Source organism: Sparus aurata, chromosome 3, assembly GCF_900880675.1.
Source record: "Sparus aurata chromosome 3, fSpaAur1.1, whole genome shotgun sequence".
Lineage (NCBI taxonomy): Eukaryota > Metazoa > Chordata > Actinopteri > Spariformes > Sparidae > Sparus > Sparus aurata.
In genome coordinates this window covers 24,796,046-24,811,858 of record NC_044189.1, presented here as the reverse complement: position 1 = coordinate 24,811,858, position 15,813 = coordinate 24,796,046, and the positions used below count along the sequence as shown (strand labels likewise).

General features: G+C 40.1%; 1 protein-coding gene across 3 annotated transcripts in view; it reads left to right on the top strand.

Moving 5' to 3' along the window:
* The window catches only part of adcy2b (adenylate cyclase 2b (brain)), a 52,045-nt gene that overhangs the window by 21,339 nt on the left and 14,893 nt on the right, over positions 1-15,813 (top strand). For 2 of the 3 annotated variants that reach the window (XM_030412571.1, XM_030412573.1), the window contains 11 exons: positions 745-856; positions 4,009-4,136; positions 5,778-5,936; positions 7,143-7,275; positions 10,942-11,118; positions 11,205-11,245; positions 11,339-11,419; positions 12,161-12,230; positions 12,524-12,621; positions 13,329-13,413; positions 15,249-15,389. In XM_030412571.1, coding sequence (XP_030268431.1) covers positions 745-856; positions 4,009-4,136; positions 5,778-5,936; positions 7,143-7,275; positions 10,942-11,118; positions 11,205-11,245; positions 11,339-11,419; positions 12,161-12,230; positions 12,524-12,621; positions 13,329-13,413; positions 15,249-15,389 — 1,225 coding nt within the window. The remainder of the gene's footprint in view (positions 1-744; positions 857-4,008; positions 4,137-5,777; positions 5,937-7,142; positions 7,276-10,941; positions 11,119-11,204; positions 11,246-11,338; positions 11,420-12,160; positions 12,231-12,523; positions 12,622-13,328; positions 13,414-15,248; positions 15,390-15,813) is intronic. The other variant, XM_030412572.1, reaches the window with a different exon arrangement.

Genomic DNA, 15,813 nt, shown 5'->3' with positions numbered 1-15,813 from the left:
TTTCATTTAAAGTACAATAAGTGGTACATTTCTTTGGCATGACCACAATAATTACCTTAAAATGTAATTGAATATTACTTCAACATTTTTTAAAGCAACATTATGTAGAAATTGGCATTTGTTTGATTTGGTGCACCCAACAGTTTCTGAGTGCTGCACCACAGTCGCAAATCCAAGGTCTGGAGTAGATGAGACAGAGACACCATTCACCCTATTACAAGACACTGAACCATCACAATGATTTTGAAGATGGTATTTTAAGTTAGAGAAGTGACATAATGTTGTTTTGATAATACTATTCTTCTTTTTTCCACAAAGATTTATGAATACTTGATAATTTATGTATTACATTACAAGGAACCTTCCAACTAGTTGTTTGCGATTTAACCATTTTAATTTCCAACTTGTTTCTGTCTAACTTCTGCAGGTCAGTGAAATTAAATATATTTCTAAACTATTAAGTTCTTACCAATTTCTTGAATTTTAGCAGATGATTCCTACTTTGGAATTTACCTAACGGTCAAATGAGGTTTGAACATCAATAGAGCAACAGTGAACTATTTTCCATGTAAAAATGTTGTGGAGTAATGGCGTTCTATTCAGAGAATGAAGGGGCGACTGGGGCTCAGGGGTAGAGCCAGCGTCTTGTTATCGAAAGGCTGCTGGTTCAATTCACCTGGTCTGCATGTCAACTTGTCCTTGAGTAAGATACTGAACTGATGCTATTTTCCTTGTTTTTTGCAGCATTTTGTATGCTGACATTGTCGGCTTCACCAGGCTGGCCAGTGACTGCTCCCCAGGTGAACTTGTGCACATGCTGAATGAGCTCTTCGGCAAATTTGACCAGATTGCAAAGGTAATTCAAAACAAGCAAATTCATTCATTTATTCATTTATATAACACATTTCATGCACAAGGACATGCTGTTGTGCTTCAGATGAAAATGATCACAGCAGAAATAATTAGAAAAGTGTAAGCCAGAAGGGCCCTAAAACACAGATACATACGCCGTAAGAGGATGCCCACTCTCCCAAAAGTAATAATAGTCTCGAAAAATGCCTTTGTTAGATCGGTGTTGATAAGAGAATTTGAACATTTGTTCATTTTTAACAAAACTCATAATGGGGGCTCCTACTAATTAAAACACACACACACCCATAGGGGTGGGAATCTCTTGGATTCGATTCGATTTCGATTCTGAGGTCAACGATTCAATTCTATACCGATTATCGATGCATCTCGATGCAACAAATTATTTGTGTACATTTCCATGCATGATTTAAAAAAAAAAAAATAATAATTAAATCTGAGTTTGCTACTCAGAGTTTGCTAATCACTTCCTACTTATGTGATGATCATTAAAAAAAATCAACAGATGAATTACTTTCTCTAATATTTTATTAAAGAAAAGGCTTTTCTTTGTCACAAATAGACATGACTTTCTATGAACACAGAATCCTCCTGTAACAGGCAATGAGCATATCCCCGAGAGAAAAAACAGTATACTGTAGCCTATATAAAAATAAATATATGCAATAATCAATGCAGCTTGCATTTCAACACATTAAGGACCTATGTATCAGCTCTCATACTAAAACATGGCTACTTACCTACCTGCTTTCATCAAAGTGTCCAAAACTTCTGTTTTAGTTTCACGTAGAGCGTCGGGTATGGCTGTGTCAGTGAAGTAACGCCGAGATGGTATTTTGTTTCTTGGCTCTAGAGTGAACACCATTGTCCGAAAACCCACGTTCTCCACAATTGAATACAGTCTTAAATCAAATGCAATATAACTTGCAATGTATTTGGTAATCCGCTTTGCTCTCTCAGAGTTCGGTGGAAGCTTTGCCACCGCCTGCTCGATCGTTCTCTGGCTGGCATCTGCACCAGATCGCTGCTTCTCTCCCAACTCTGGGTGGTATGGCGCACAGTGGTTTCTCAAATTAGTCGTGTTGCCGAAGTATTTAAAGTTGAGCTCCACACACCTTACCTTACAAACCGTGTAGGTCTTGTCAGTTCTCCCCTCGACTTCATGGAACTGAAAATGCTGCATTACAGTAGCTTTCAAAGAAGTTGGTGCCGGTCTTATGGGCTTGGTGCTAGCCATTGCAGCCATTTTGTCGCCGCTCGAATATACTCGCACATGTGTGTTCGGAGCACATGCGTGTACAGCAGAGGATCAGCAAGCGCTTTCTGTAGCACTCTGCAGGCCGACTGAATGTTGCAGCAGGCCGACTGAATTTTGCAGCGGGCAAACTCATTTCAATTTTACAATTCTGATTATTTACTTATCTACATTGAGACATAATCATTCTAGAGAGAATCGCCATGCATGGAGGAATCGAAAAATGTTCCCACCCATAAACAGCTGCCAAGGGACATTTTTGCAGAACTCCTTATACTAATAATGCAAAACAAGAAACAAATATCCCCTAATGTATTTTATTCGAGCAATGGTTTGGTCTGGGAATGTATTTTCAGCAGCACAGATGCTACTAATTAATCCAAGATCCAAGACGAAACTGACAGAAGGGCTGGACGGGAAAAGAACAACAAATCCGCCTGTTATTTAAGCACCACGGACAGTGCCATGGATTTCTAATTACACAGCACAGTTGAGCACCTTATAATTCAGAGCCATGGTTGGAACCGTAGATTCCAGCATGCACAAACTTCAGTCAGATAGATGATCATGCAGTCAGGAAGACTAGACTAACATATTCAACTAAACAACTCTTCTGCTCCTTCGTTTTGCAGACAGCAACAGAGAAATTGGGGTGCTTTGTTAACCCTCCTCTTGTTTGTGTTACCAAATTCAGCATTAGTGAGGAACCCAGTAGTTATTAGACTAAACTTTAGTTCCACGAGTGCTTAAATGCGTGTTATCACAGCCCCACTGAAACACTTTATTTTTGATATGATTGAACACTTGACTTGTCTTGACACAGATGACGAAACCAATAAATTGCCCACCTCTAGTAATCCCTTATATTCCCTACTGTGTATGAGGCTGTCTTCTCTTGTGGTCACGTATTGGATCGAGATATACTGTACTGTGCCGTGTTTGTATTCCTCCTTGTAGAGGATGTCACTGACGGAGACAAAATATTGAGACATACAATATATGTATAATGCTGTCAAGTACCACTCCACAACAAAAACAGCTTCACATTTAATTTAAATTTCAGGGAGGCCACAATTGCTATTTAAACTACCTTAAGGTTTTTAGAAGAAGCTTGTGGTCTTTTGAGGCTCAGTCTGATTCCATTCCATAGATTTATGAAATGACAGTACGGCATCAAGTATTCATTTGGTTTTAAGGCATGAATTAATGATGTTCATGTTTGATTCACAAATAGGGCTTTCAGCTGATGTTACCTAGACTGTATTACTGTCTAATTCTAATTTGAATACTGTGCACAGTTCAGTTGATCACAAAATAACCAAGAAGGGTTAACAGCCTTTCTTGTGCTGTCAATCAGACGAACCTTGAAATGAATGTTTTCTGTGTCCCGCGGCCAGTTTCGGCCTTCGTACCAAACCCTCCCAGAGTGCTTGTTAACAGCTTCAGGTTGTAACCGTGTGGGCTGGTCGGAGTGTACCTAGCGGTCTCATGGGTGCTCTACTAAACAGTTGAGTCAGGCTCTCTCAGCTCCGTGTCCAGCAGCTCTGTCCTTCCGCCTGATGAAGCTGCCGTTACATAAAACCAATCCAACGATGAGCTGTTACACATCCCACATGTGGAATAAAAGCTAATGTGTCAGGTGTGTGGGTGTATGGTTTTGGGCTGGATGGATGTGATCATGCGTGTGTGTGTGTGTGTGTGTGTGTGTGTGTGTGTGTGTGTGTGTGTGTGCCTGAGGGTTGTGTTGAGGTGACACAGAGCACTGGAACAAGCATTTTATAAATAAAATAGTTAACTGTTAGTACAGATATAGATGAATGCGGACCGATTATGGAGGTTGGTGATAAATGTTTCACTTAATCCCCCTCTCCCTCTTTTTAAAGGAAAATGAATGTATGCGAATCAAGATCCTGGGAGATTGTTACTACTGTGTGTCTGGTCTGCCTGAGTCGCTGCCTCACCACGCCAGGAACTGCGTGAAGATGGGCTTGGACATGTGTGAGGCCATCAAGTAAAATACCAGATCTCCCTCTCTTCCTCTCTCTCCCTCTGTCTGTCTCTCACACACACGCAACCACACACACACGCACACACATGCATGCACACATGCACACACACACACACACACACAGGCATGTACAAACACAAACTCGAACGCAAACAGACACACGGCTGTCAAACAGATTGAGCAGAAGGAACGCCACACTCGATTTCAGCTCTGTTTGAACTTGAGAGTAAACACAATGTGAATTTAATATGATAAGCCTCCCAACTGAACAAATAAACATTTCGAACAAATGAAAAAGTATTCCCTTTCAGCCCCCCACCCTCCCCTTCCTTCTCTCTGCCTCAATGTCTTTCAATCATGCATGAACACACACACATTTACAGGCCTTCATGTTTGCTTGCAGGGACTGACCTTTAATCACAATCGAATTAAAGATGCTATCCAGTGTCGTCCACCTCTGACATGATGAAACGGAGTCTGTATTTCAGTGCCGTTCTGGAGGATTTTTCTACCCTGAATTTAGGGGGAAATACTGAATCGTCATTATCTATAACAAAATACATTACTGGTTGCTGGTAGTTTCAGTAATGTCAGTCTATGAATTGGATAAAAACTAGAGAATATTAGTTTTAAAAACTTAAATGTCCAACATTTAGCTAGTTTTGTTTGATTTGCCAAGAAAGAGTTCCTGCTCGTAACTCCACATAAATCCCTGAACTGTCATTCTTAGATTGGTTTGTGTTCAAAAAAATTAAACATGTAAGGAAAGGTTCTCCCAAAAAAGAAAATACAGTTATTATCTACTCACCCCCATGCCAAAGGATGTCCGGTGGAGTTTCATAGTCCATACATTTCTGGAGCTTCACAGCAAAACAGCCTTCTTGTAAACAGCTGAAGTAGACAGGTACTTTTTTTCCAAAGGTAAAAAAAAAAAATTAAATAAAAACATGCAATGGCTCTATACAGCCTGTCCAGAGTAATTCAAGTCTCCAGAACCCCCGAGATCCCAAACTGATTTGTAAAGACATAATTTGCTACTTCGATGTGTGGTCCAGTCCGTGCACCCACTTTTGCAGACGCTTTTAGCTTAGCAGCTGCGGTGACAATTTTGGCTTTTAAAAGGGTGTAAGTAATGTCTTTTCAAATCAATTTGCCTTGCATTATGCTGAAAGAGCTTATGGAGCCATTTTACATTTTTCTTTCAGTTGTTTTTTACATTTTAAAACTAGTCCCCATCTACATCTAGTTGTTTAGGAGAATGCTGAAATGCTGTTTTGCTAAAAAGCTCCAGAAAGTTTGTGAACTAAAAAACTTAACCTGACAATTATGACTAAATTTTCATTTGCGGATGAACTTGTCCTTTAATTATAATAGGACCAACTTGAAAACAAGATGATCTCAAGGGTGTTACTGTTGTACGTCTCATTTTTGAGTTTTCGAGGTGTCGAAGTATTTTAGCTTTGGAAAAGATACAGGCGAGCAGTTTCCCTCTGCTGTCAGTCTTTATACCTTGCTAAGCTACCTACATCCCAAAACCAGCTCTATGCTCAATAATTTCACTCTTGTTATAGAAGTAAAGGAGCACATTCTCCACATTGGTGAACTTCTCTCTAAAAGATGAATTCTGCTCTGTACCCCTCACAGGAAGGTCCGAGACGCCACTGGAGTCGATATCAACATGCGTGTTGGTGTTCATTCTGGGAATGTCCTGTGTGGTGTGATTGGCCTACGGAAGTGGCAGTACGACGTGTGGTCACATGATGTAACACTAGCCAACCATATGGAGGCAGGAGGTTTGCCAGGGTAAATCAAATAATACATTTTATGAATATAGCCCAAATCACAATCACATTGCCTCAGTGGGCTTTACAATCTGCTCAGTAGTATGATAGAACCAACATTGCAAAAAGGATTCACTTGATCTCACTGCTGTTGCAACGCTGGTGTGCAAATACTTGTGATTATTTTGCAGTTGGCAAACTGGAGGGATGTACCTGCAAGGGTGCCAGTTTTAGTTTGTAAAGCAGACAGGGAGCTATGCCTTGGGAATCGACTAACACAATTCGCTCTCTCTGTGATTAATGTTGAGTTGCACTTTAGCAAGTCGGTGAATTCCCATCTGCTCTGCTGCAGTTCCACGAAGTAGAAGTGAACATGTCCCAGAGGCCAGCAGTATTATAGCGTCATCATCTCGAGTTTCAGTGGAGGGGTCTGTGTCTCAGTCAGGCATTTTCACCCTTAAAAGAATGAAATTCAATACTTTTTACTCTTTTAACTTCTAGGGTGTGAAATGGTACGCTTTTTAAGTACTTGGCATGAAATATCATAGACCAGTTCAACCTAAAAAAATATACATAACAGTATCTAAAATCAATGTTGGCTGAACCCTAGTACACCACCCCCTTAAATCCAAATACACCTGAGGGAACAACATAAAGATGTGTTGCAGAAGCACCATGAACAAGCAAACAAACACAACACTCAGCTAAAAATATTATATATAAATGAACTATATGAATCACTTCTTCCTTCTCCATACCAACTTGTTTTGCATCCGGAAAAGCAAAGGTTTTCACTCTGACACAGAACATTGGATACATTCGTTCTAATACAGCCACCTCATTTGACCTAATTTGATCAGCTCAAAATTTGTTATGTGGCCATTAGGTTTGCCATCCAAGCACTGTAACAAGCATGGGAAAATTGGCTGGTGGATATACGTAGTGTGCTACACTGAAAATAAGCTCTCTAGAGCCTCCACGTTGTCTCGCTGGACTGCTAATGGTTTGTCTCCTCTTATGCTGCTGAAAGGTATCTGAAAAATATGCCCACTGAAAAAAAAACACTTTCTCATCCCCATCACTCATCAGTCACTGTTTGTAAGATAACAACAAAGGAGAATTGCAGGTTAGTGCTGTTATAGAGCTGGGAAGTAAACAATATGTTTAATAGACCTGATGATACCACCACAATGACGCACGCACTTAACCCCTCATCATCTGTCCTCAGGAGGGTCCATATCTCCTCTGTGACTTTGGAACACTTGAAGGGCTCATATAAGGTGGAGCCTGGAAATGGACAGAGCCGAGACTCCTACCTGAAGGAGCATGGAGTGGTCACCTTCCTTGTCATCAACCCCAAGGTTAGATAACATCCCTGGGTAACACTTTCTATGAAGCCCATTCTTATAACGCATTATGATGCGATCATAATACTGTTATAATGATTTATAATTGGTGTTATAATTACTTATACATGTTCATGATGTGTTACAATAATTATAAACAGATTATAATGTTTTTTTAATGATGTTTTATAAGGGTTTGAGCATCATAATGTATCATAAAGTATTATAACTAATCTCTCATGAACGCATTATAATCACTATTATTATACTTTATAACGTGATTATAATTCATTATAAGTGTTATGTCAAATAATGGCCGTATGAGAGGGTATAATAAACAGTGGTTATAAACTATTATAAGCGGTCATTGGATGCCACCAGAGTGTCCTCACTTTATTAAAAGCATCCAATGACCACTTATAATGGTTTATAACCACTGTTTAAGCATTATACCCTCTCATACGGCCATTATTTGACATAACACTTATAATGAATTATAATCACGTTATAAAGTATAATAATAGTGATTATAATGCGTTCATGAGAGATAAGTTAGAATACTTTATGATACATTATGATGGTTGAACCCTTATAAAACATTATAAAAAAAACATTATAATCTGTTTATAATTGTTATTATAACACATCATGAACATGTATAAGTAATTATAACACCAATTATAAATCATTATAACTTTATTATAACCGTATTATGATTGCATCATAATGCGTTATAAGAATGGGCTTCATAGAAAGTGTGGCATGGGTTTACACATTCACATACAGAAAGCATCATTGAATAGGATGTTCGAACGCAAGAAAAAGCAGATATGTGGCCACTTGTCACTTAGAGGGTATGTTTGAGAAGTATTTTAAACGGTCTTGCCTTTTAATAGCTCTTTTCAAGTGTACTCAACGCTCAAAGCGCTTTACAATACTTGCCATATTCACCCATTCACACACACATTCATACACTGATGGCGGAGGCTGTCATGCAAGGCGCCAACTGTTCATCAGGAGCAATTTGTTCAGTATCTTGCTCAAGGACACTTCAACTTACAGCTGGATCTGAACCAGCAACCTTCCAACAACTAGACGACCCGCTCTACCTCCCGAGCTACAGCCGCTCTTTATCAAAAATGAATTCCAATGGTGACCTTAAAAATCAAAGTCAAATCAAATTGTGGATTTGGAGAATCGTGACACCACCTAGTCTAAACAGCCCCACAGACTCACTAGCCTGGCTGTAGGCTCTTTAATTTGCACCTTGATATTTTTTGTTGAATCTATTTTTCTCTCATTCAGAATTCCTTGTTGCACTGGTGCTGCCCATACTGTTAAAAGTTACAATTCTTCTTGTCGAGGAACATAAAAAAAATCAAGTGAAGTGCATTCGAGCGTAACAGCAGAGAAACAGCACGACACAAAATAACAAAAAAACAAAACAAAACAAGACTTGATACATGGCCCACCCTTCAGTAAAGTCATGAGTCACTAAACGAAAAAAGCAAGTCCTCGCCATGTTCCCCACTCTTTAGTGTCCTGCTGCCGCTGCGCTTCTTATAGTGTATTCGGGTAGGTTTCTGTTTTGTGTACTGTATGTGTGTTGTTGTATTGATGAAGTATCTGCTTACAGTGTGTGTGTTTGTGGTCATGATGATATAATGAGCATGGAAGTAAAAATACGAAGGGGTATTTTAGCACCACAGCTCTGTAAACTTTTTGATGTGCAGGTCAGGTTTACTCAAAAAAATCCCACGCCACCTTTTCATCCTGCCAGGAGCACAGTAGGCAGCTGAACAACCTGAGAATGTCAAGTATCCGAAAATAATTAGATTGTTTGGTGAACCAATGACAGTGTATTATCAGATTAACAAATCTGGGCCGGTGTTCTGTCAATTGCTCCACTGAGCTCCCTTTTTACTGCTTGAGGTGTTGTTAGTGGCCTGCGATGTAGTGCAGCTCTTCCTTTCAACAGCTTCACGAACTTTATGAGATCTGTCTCTTCTGTGAACTTTCTGCCAAGAAAGTCTTTATATAGAATATGTTGTTGGCATCCAGTACATGCTCAGTGTTTTTGGCTTGGCAAACAAAAAACACCCCTCTGCCTTCCTAATCCCTCCATGACATGGCTAAGATGCAGCCTCCTCCTAAAATATCTGCACCAAGACCTTCTTCCTTCAGGCATCCTGTTTTTACTATCTGCCTGCTTCATAGACTTCAGGGTTGTTGGTAGCATCTCTCTTCTGAAGAATGAAGGCCTTCAGTTAATGTTTTTAAAATGCCATCAGTAACTAACATGCCAAGCCACGGGGTCTTTTCAGCTTTGATTCCTCCAAATCCAGTCCTTTGGCTCCCTTTAGTCTGCTTGTTCCTTTTGAATAAGGATTGGTAGCTAAAGTCACCACATCACTTTAATTTGATACATTGGGATAATTATCATCTGTCAGAATCTGAAATGGAGAAGAGGTCATCTACAGACTTTAAAAACATATCATATATAACATATTTCAACACACTTTATCAGCCGGCGACATGTTTTCACAATCTGCTGTTGTAACTCTACTAAATGAGAGGTTATGTTGGCAATCACACAAGCAGCGTATTATCAGCTGCCTGTCTTCAGCTGACTTTTTCTTGATTTTTACGGTATCTCATTTGGGAATGCAGAGTAGCAACACTTGAGTAGAGAAATCTAATTTAGTCTGGCTCCAGGCAGCCCAACAGTAATTAACTAAACCAACAGTTTTAGACCAAAGCTGAGCCTCTGGGTATATAAACTGCAGTGACTTGTTTTCTTACAGTATAACATACCTGACCTTATAGGAGTTGTCTACAACATATGGCAGGTTGCTGCTCTGTCTCCTCCACTTACTGCAATGAAGATTTTCAATTTCCTATCAGACATTGGAAAAAGGCTGTGGTTGCTCACTGACATTTTCAAGAATCCCCTAAGTGGATCAAGGCCAAATATGGAGGATGGGTCGCAGGAGGTGTCATCTTCACTGTCATTGTCATTGATTGTCACTGTCAGAGCTGTTCAGTGCAGCCATGGGAAATGAACACCGCCTTTATCGACAGCGTCTTTTCCAATTCTGATAGGCTTAGGCGCCGTGTTGGGTGAATACTTGAAATCAATCACCAGAGGAACATGGTGTGAAAAATCCTTCTAGGTTTACTTTCTCAAAAAGTAAAAGAAAAAAAACCAAAAAACTTTGACTATCACTGATGCACAGTTCAGTGCAGGGTAGTATTTCTGTCAGCAGTAAGTGGTGTTATTAGAGCGACGCACTCAGTGTACAAGGCAAAATAAAGGGAGGGCCGCATCACTCGCTGAAAGTGGTTTAAGTAGCTTTAAACAATGACTGGAAGGTCACAGATGTTAAGAGCTGTCAGTTGGCCACTCTTACCAGAGAATCCAGTCTTTTTACGTTAACACACACTATGTGAGTGTGAGCATGAACTTCTGTTCGGCTTGGTCAGGAATAAAAGTTTGCAGATGTAAACATTGGAGTTTGTTATGTACACCATGTACACTTATGGGGTCCTTCTGTCTGTTTTATTATCTTTTGTAAGTGCTACTTTATCACATTATTATCGGATATGACCACAGTGATGGCTGTTAAGCAAACGTACATACAGTTCTGGGTTGAGCTTCTTTGTTCCTGTTGTTTTTCCCAGACTGAGAGGCACAGCCCTCTGTTGGGCGTGCGCTCTCGTCCCTCTCTAGACGGCGGGAAGATGAGAGCGTCTGTCAGAATGACGCGATACCTGGAGTCTTGGGGCGCTGCCAAGCCCTTCGCTAACCTCCACCATCGAGACAGCATGACCACAGACAATGGCAAGATCAACACAACTGTAAGTACAATGCAGCACTTTTCTGTCTTTCAAACATTAACACAGATATTGGTCATTAATAGATGAGGGTCTGAATCCTGTTTCAGGATGTTCCAATGGGGCAGTACCACTTCCAGAGACGAGAAAGGTGAGTTAGGAGTAATAATGCATTTGTAATCAATCTATTTTCACAACTCTGTCTTCGTTTTTTAAATCTGACCTCCCCTCTCTTCCACCCCAGGTCCAAATCTCAAAGGAGGAGGTTTGAAGAAGAACTCAATGAGCGAATGATTCGCACCATCGATGGCATCAACTCACAGAAGTAAGCATTATATCACTCTTCACAATTACAGCTCATGCACTGTCACTTCAGATAACAATCCACTGAACAGTAGACACATCAAGTTAGAAGAAACATCTTCAAGAGGTCAGCCTGTAAAAGAAGGTAATGTCGTCCAACTAAGTCAGGAGTCACAGATTAATGTAGCCCAAAATCAATTAGTTTTAGCATAGATAGATAGATAGATAGATAGATAGATAGATGGATAGATGGAACATAAGGTGCAGTTTAATCTTGTTTAAAGATGTGACAGTGCAATATTATCAACTGCTTATTAACAATATTAGTAAATTAAAGTCATTTCCCTTGCTTTCCTTAGTATTCATGGTACATTTTACATAAGAAATAGCAAATAGCATTTTTTAGTATAATTCACCCAAATTGAGTAAGAATCAGCAGCCATCTACTCTATTAAGGACACAAGAAAAAGCTCTACGGCTTTACTTCAATAAAAAATCAGGCGTTGTCGTAGATTTTATAAAATCATGAAATAGGGATAAGTTTAAGAAATAAAAGATTAAAATAATTTCCCAGTCTGGGATCAGTAAAGTGATTCTATTCTATTCTATTCTAAAAACAGTAATGTTACATTCCAATTGGTACAAATACATTTGGCTCATTACAGCACCATGAGGGGTAACAGAATAGTTTTCAGATAACATAATGACACAACCCAGATGCCTCTATATTTTCTGAATCTGTCTGCTCGGCTTGTGTCTCCAGACAGTGGCTCAAGTCTGAGGACATCCAGCGGATCTCATTGTTCTTTCACAACAAAGCTCTTGAGAAAGAGGTAGGCAAATGCATACAAACCACCAGCCAGCATTGTTCACGGGGGAAACAAATCAATGGGATTGTATAGTTGTCAGTGAAACAAGAGGCTGAACAACCTTATCAGGCACAGACTGTCAGCAATAGATTCTTGTTTGACTGCTTCATTTCACATATAAGGCTGGTATATTTTTACTTACTGCATGCTCAGTGTTAATTTCACTTTGCCTAATCATGTTTTCCTGCTGCGGCACTACACATCCTCATGAGGTCGTCCCCAGTTTTCCAAGATTTTTCCTTCTCTTGTCTCAACAGTACAGATCCACAACATTGCCAGCCTTCAAGTACTACATCACCTGTGCCTGCCTCATATTCTGCTGTATATTCATAGTGCAGGTCCTCGTCTTGCCCAAGTAAGTCTGCAGCCCTTCTCAGGATTCACACTGCACAGTCCCCGTAGCATCAGCAAACTCCAGCTGTGGCAAGCGGGTTGATGTGAAAAAGCCATTTGACGCCAGCTGTCTCATCAACAGGACGGCGCTGAAATGAAAGAGACAGGGGGGCAAGAGGCAGAATGCTAAAGAGCAGATGGAGATGAAAGGGCACCATGTCTGCTAGTGATTATAGATCAGGTGAATCAAAGTGTGTCGTCTCTTTAATGGCGAGGAGAGAAATTCACAGTCATGCTAATTTACTGCCACTGGGAGCCAAAGGTGTAATTCAGCATCTGAGAGGCCATTGATTGTCTGATTCACCCCTCCCTCTTTCACTCTCTTTATCTTGGCTCTGTTTGTCGTGGCATTGCTCCGCACATTTAGACGTGACATCATCTGTTTTATTGCAGGCAGCCTTAAATCAGCCATGCTCTGTTCCTCCTTAGGAAAAGTGATACATGAACATAACTGAATAGGAGACACAGACAGTATGCTGCTGTACAGTCTGCAGTTCTGCTGCTTAATGTAAATGGATTGCAGGTCTGAGATAGAATACATTAGAACCTTCATTACATTTATTGCCCTGAATGGAGCTGCAGAGGGCCGAGAGGTGCCAAGAGGGTTTAGAATAATGTGTGTGTGTGTGTGTGTGTGTGTGTGTGTGTGTGTGTGTGTGTGTGTTTCAGAACTGCTGTGCTGGGGATCTCCTTTGGCCTGGCATTCCTGCTATTGGCTTTGATCCTGCTGCTTTGCTTTGCTGGTCATATTCTGGTGGGTTTGTATGAATTTTATTATTGAATACACACACACCTGCATGCATGCATGCATGCGCCTTTGCCAAATGTGTGTTAGAGACAAAAAAACGGAAAGCGCCTTTTCTTTTTTTTTTTTTATTATAGAAATCCTGTACACACATGGTGCTGTGATGCTCTAATGCTGACGAAACAATAATTTTCCTCAAGGTTGATGAACACACACCCTTCTGAACACTTTATAAAGTTTCCTGCAGAGCTGCCGGCAACTTAGATCTGCATTACGGGTCTGTAGTCTCCCCCCTCAGGCAGTCTGAGTGGTTAAACACACTACTGACAAGCTTATGACTGATACTGTTGTTTTGGTGTTGTTCCTGAAATATCACAATTAATGTTGCTCCAGGACCATCGTTTTTAATTACAAAACACCAATGAAAACTTTATCTAGAGCAAGCTGTCATGGTTGATTGGGTTCAAAATAGGACATTCACTCAGGATACTAGGGTTTGGATCCTGTCTGGAAGACATGATAGTACTGTTCACCTGTTATGTTATTATTATTTTTTTCGAAGTTTTTTTTTTTTTCATTTTATGCTGCTGTTCAGTTAGGTTTAGGCAACAAAACACTTGGTAGGATTTAGGAAGACAATGAAACACTAGATTCTCCCATGTGTGTATTTTTAACTGGATGACATTGCTAAAACATGTCGATATCAGTGATCCTGGTCCTTGAGCAACATCAATTATGATGTTCCAGGAACCAACACTAACACCATGTCAGATTGTATTGGTCATGAATCCATACATTTTGGTCCTAATTGTTCTATTGTTCAGCCTGCTCCCTCCTTCACCTCTTGCAAAAGAGTAATTGTTGGTTGATATACTGGTGCCCCAGTGTGGGAAAGTTACCACAGTCTCCACAAATGTATGTATTCCCAGTCTGCAGACAGCAGCCATGTAACAAACAAAACATGCAGAAGCTCTGTTGGTTCTCTGTCTGGACTGGTTCTTCTGTAACAGCAACACGACTCAACAATGGCATGTCTCATAGAAGCCTAGCAGCCGCTCTGTAGGAGGTTTATATGAGCTGATTTACCGTTTATTCTCCTTCATCCATCAGCTCACTGCTGTTGCTTGTTATCCAACGCAAGTGGAGGGATGGGTGTTAATTACAAGCTTCCTGTGACATGTGTTTTATGGATAGTCAATAACAGATTGCACCCCTAAGACCCCTTTTTCTTCCTTATTGCTTCTCAAGAGAGTATCATCAGCCAGTAAGTGGGTCACGGAGAGTTATCAATAAAACTGACCCAGATATCGGAATCATACACTGCTTCAATAAGAACAGAGAGCCAGTGATCATGAAACAGCAATTTATAGGTGAATAATAAAAGCTGTTGTGCTCACTGTTAAAGGGCAGTCAATTTAGAGATAAACCATGAGCCGTGTTTAACATTTTCATTGTGTGTGTGTGTGTGTGTGTGTGTGTGTGTGTGTGTGTGTGTGTGTGTGTGTGTGCGCGCGCTTGACCTCCAGGTGCTGGGTTTGTGTTATAAGTTATTATTAATGGAGCATATTATAGTTAAATAAAGTTCTCTGTTCATCTGTGAAAGTGCATAAAATGGTTATCGTTATCAAACTCAATTCTTGGACAATCTCTTTTCAAGATGAAATGTGCTTAGCTGTTGCTAAGTAAAAAGCGCCACTGCAACCATCAAGCAGAGAATCTCTGTGTATGTTTGTATAAATATATAGTCATATATACAGAATAGTTGTATACTGTATACTATTATGGCTCCATCCACTTTTCTTCCTTCTGTTCTAATCACTCCTTCTGTTTCTTTGCATCCTCAGCAGGGAAGGAAGGGCTCCCTCTGCTCCCTGACCTGGTTCCCCACTTCCTCTCGCATCATTGTCACCAATAATCCCTGGCTGCGATTGGTCCTCACCATGACGACGACTGCTCTCATACTGGTGATGGCCGTCTTCAATATGGTGAGAAACCAGTTACAGATTAAGATGACGTGGTTGTTATTATAACAAGGCTTTAAAACTATGTCATAATTACTCTTATTAATAATTGCATGAGACATAATGAGACACCCTGGGTACCACACTTAGACAACAATTTAGTGTTGTCAGGTATCCTGTTAAGATGCCCAAACAGGAATATATTCACATTATATTCAGAGGCCTATATGTTCAATGTCATCAACATTTGTTCCCTTCTGCTTGTCCTTGTCATGTCTTACATACTTGTGATACTAATGGATTCACATGCATCAGCAGGGTAACTTAGATAAAAGATAACTGTATCAAAAGTTAATTTAATCTCCACAGCTCATGTGGTTTAGTTGTAAATATGATCTATATATTATTGGTGTCAAAAATGGAAAGTCGTCACTTAACGAGTGTATGG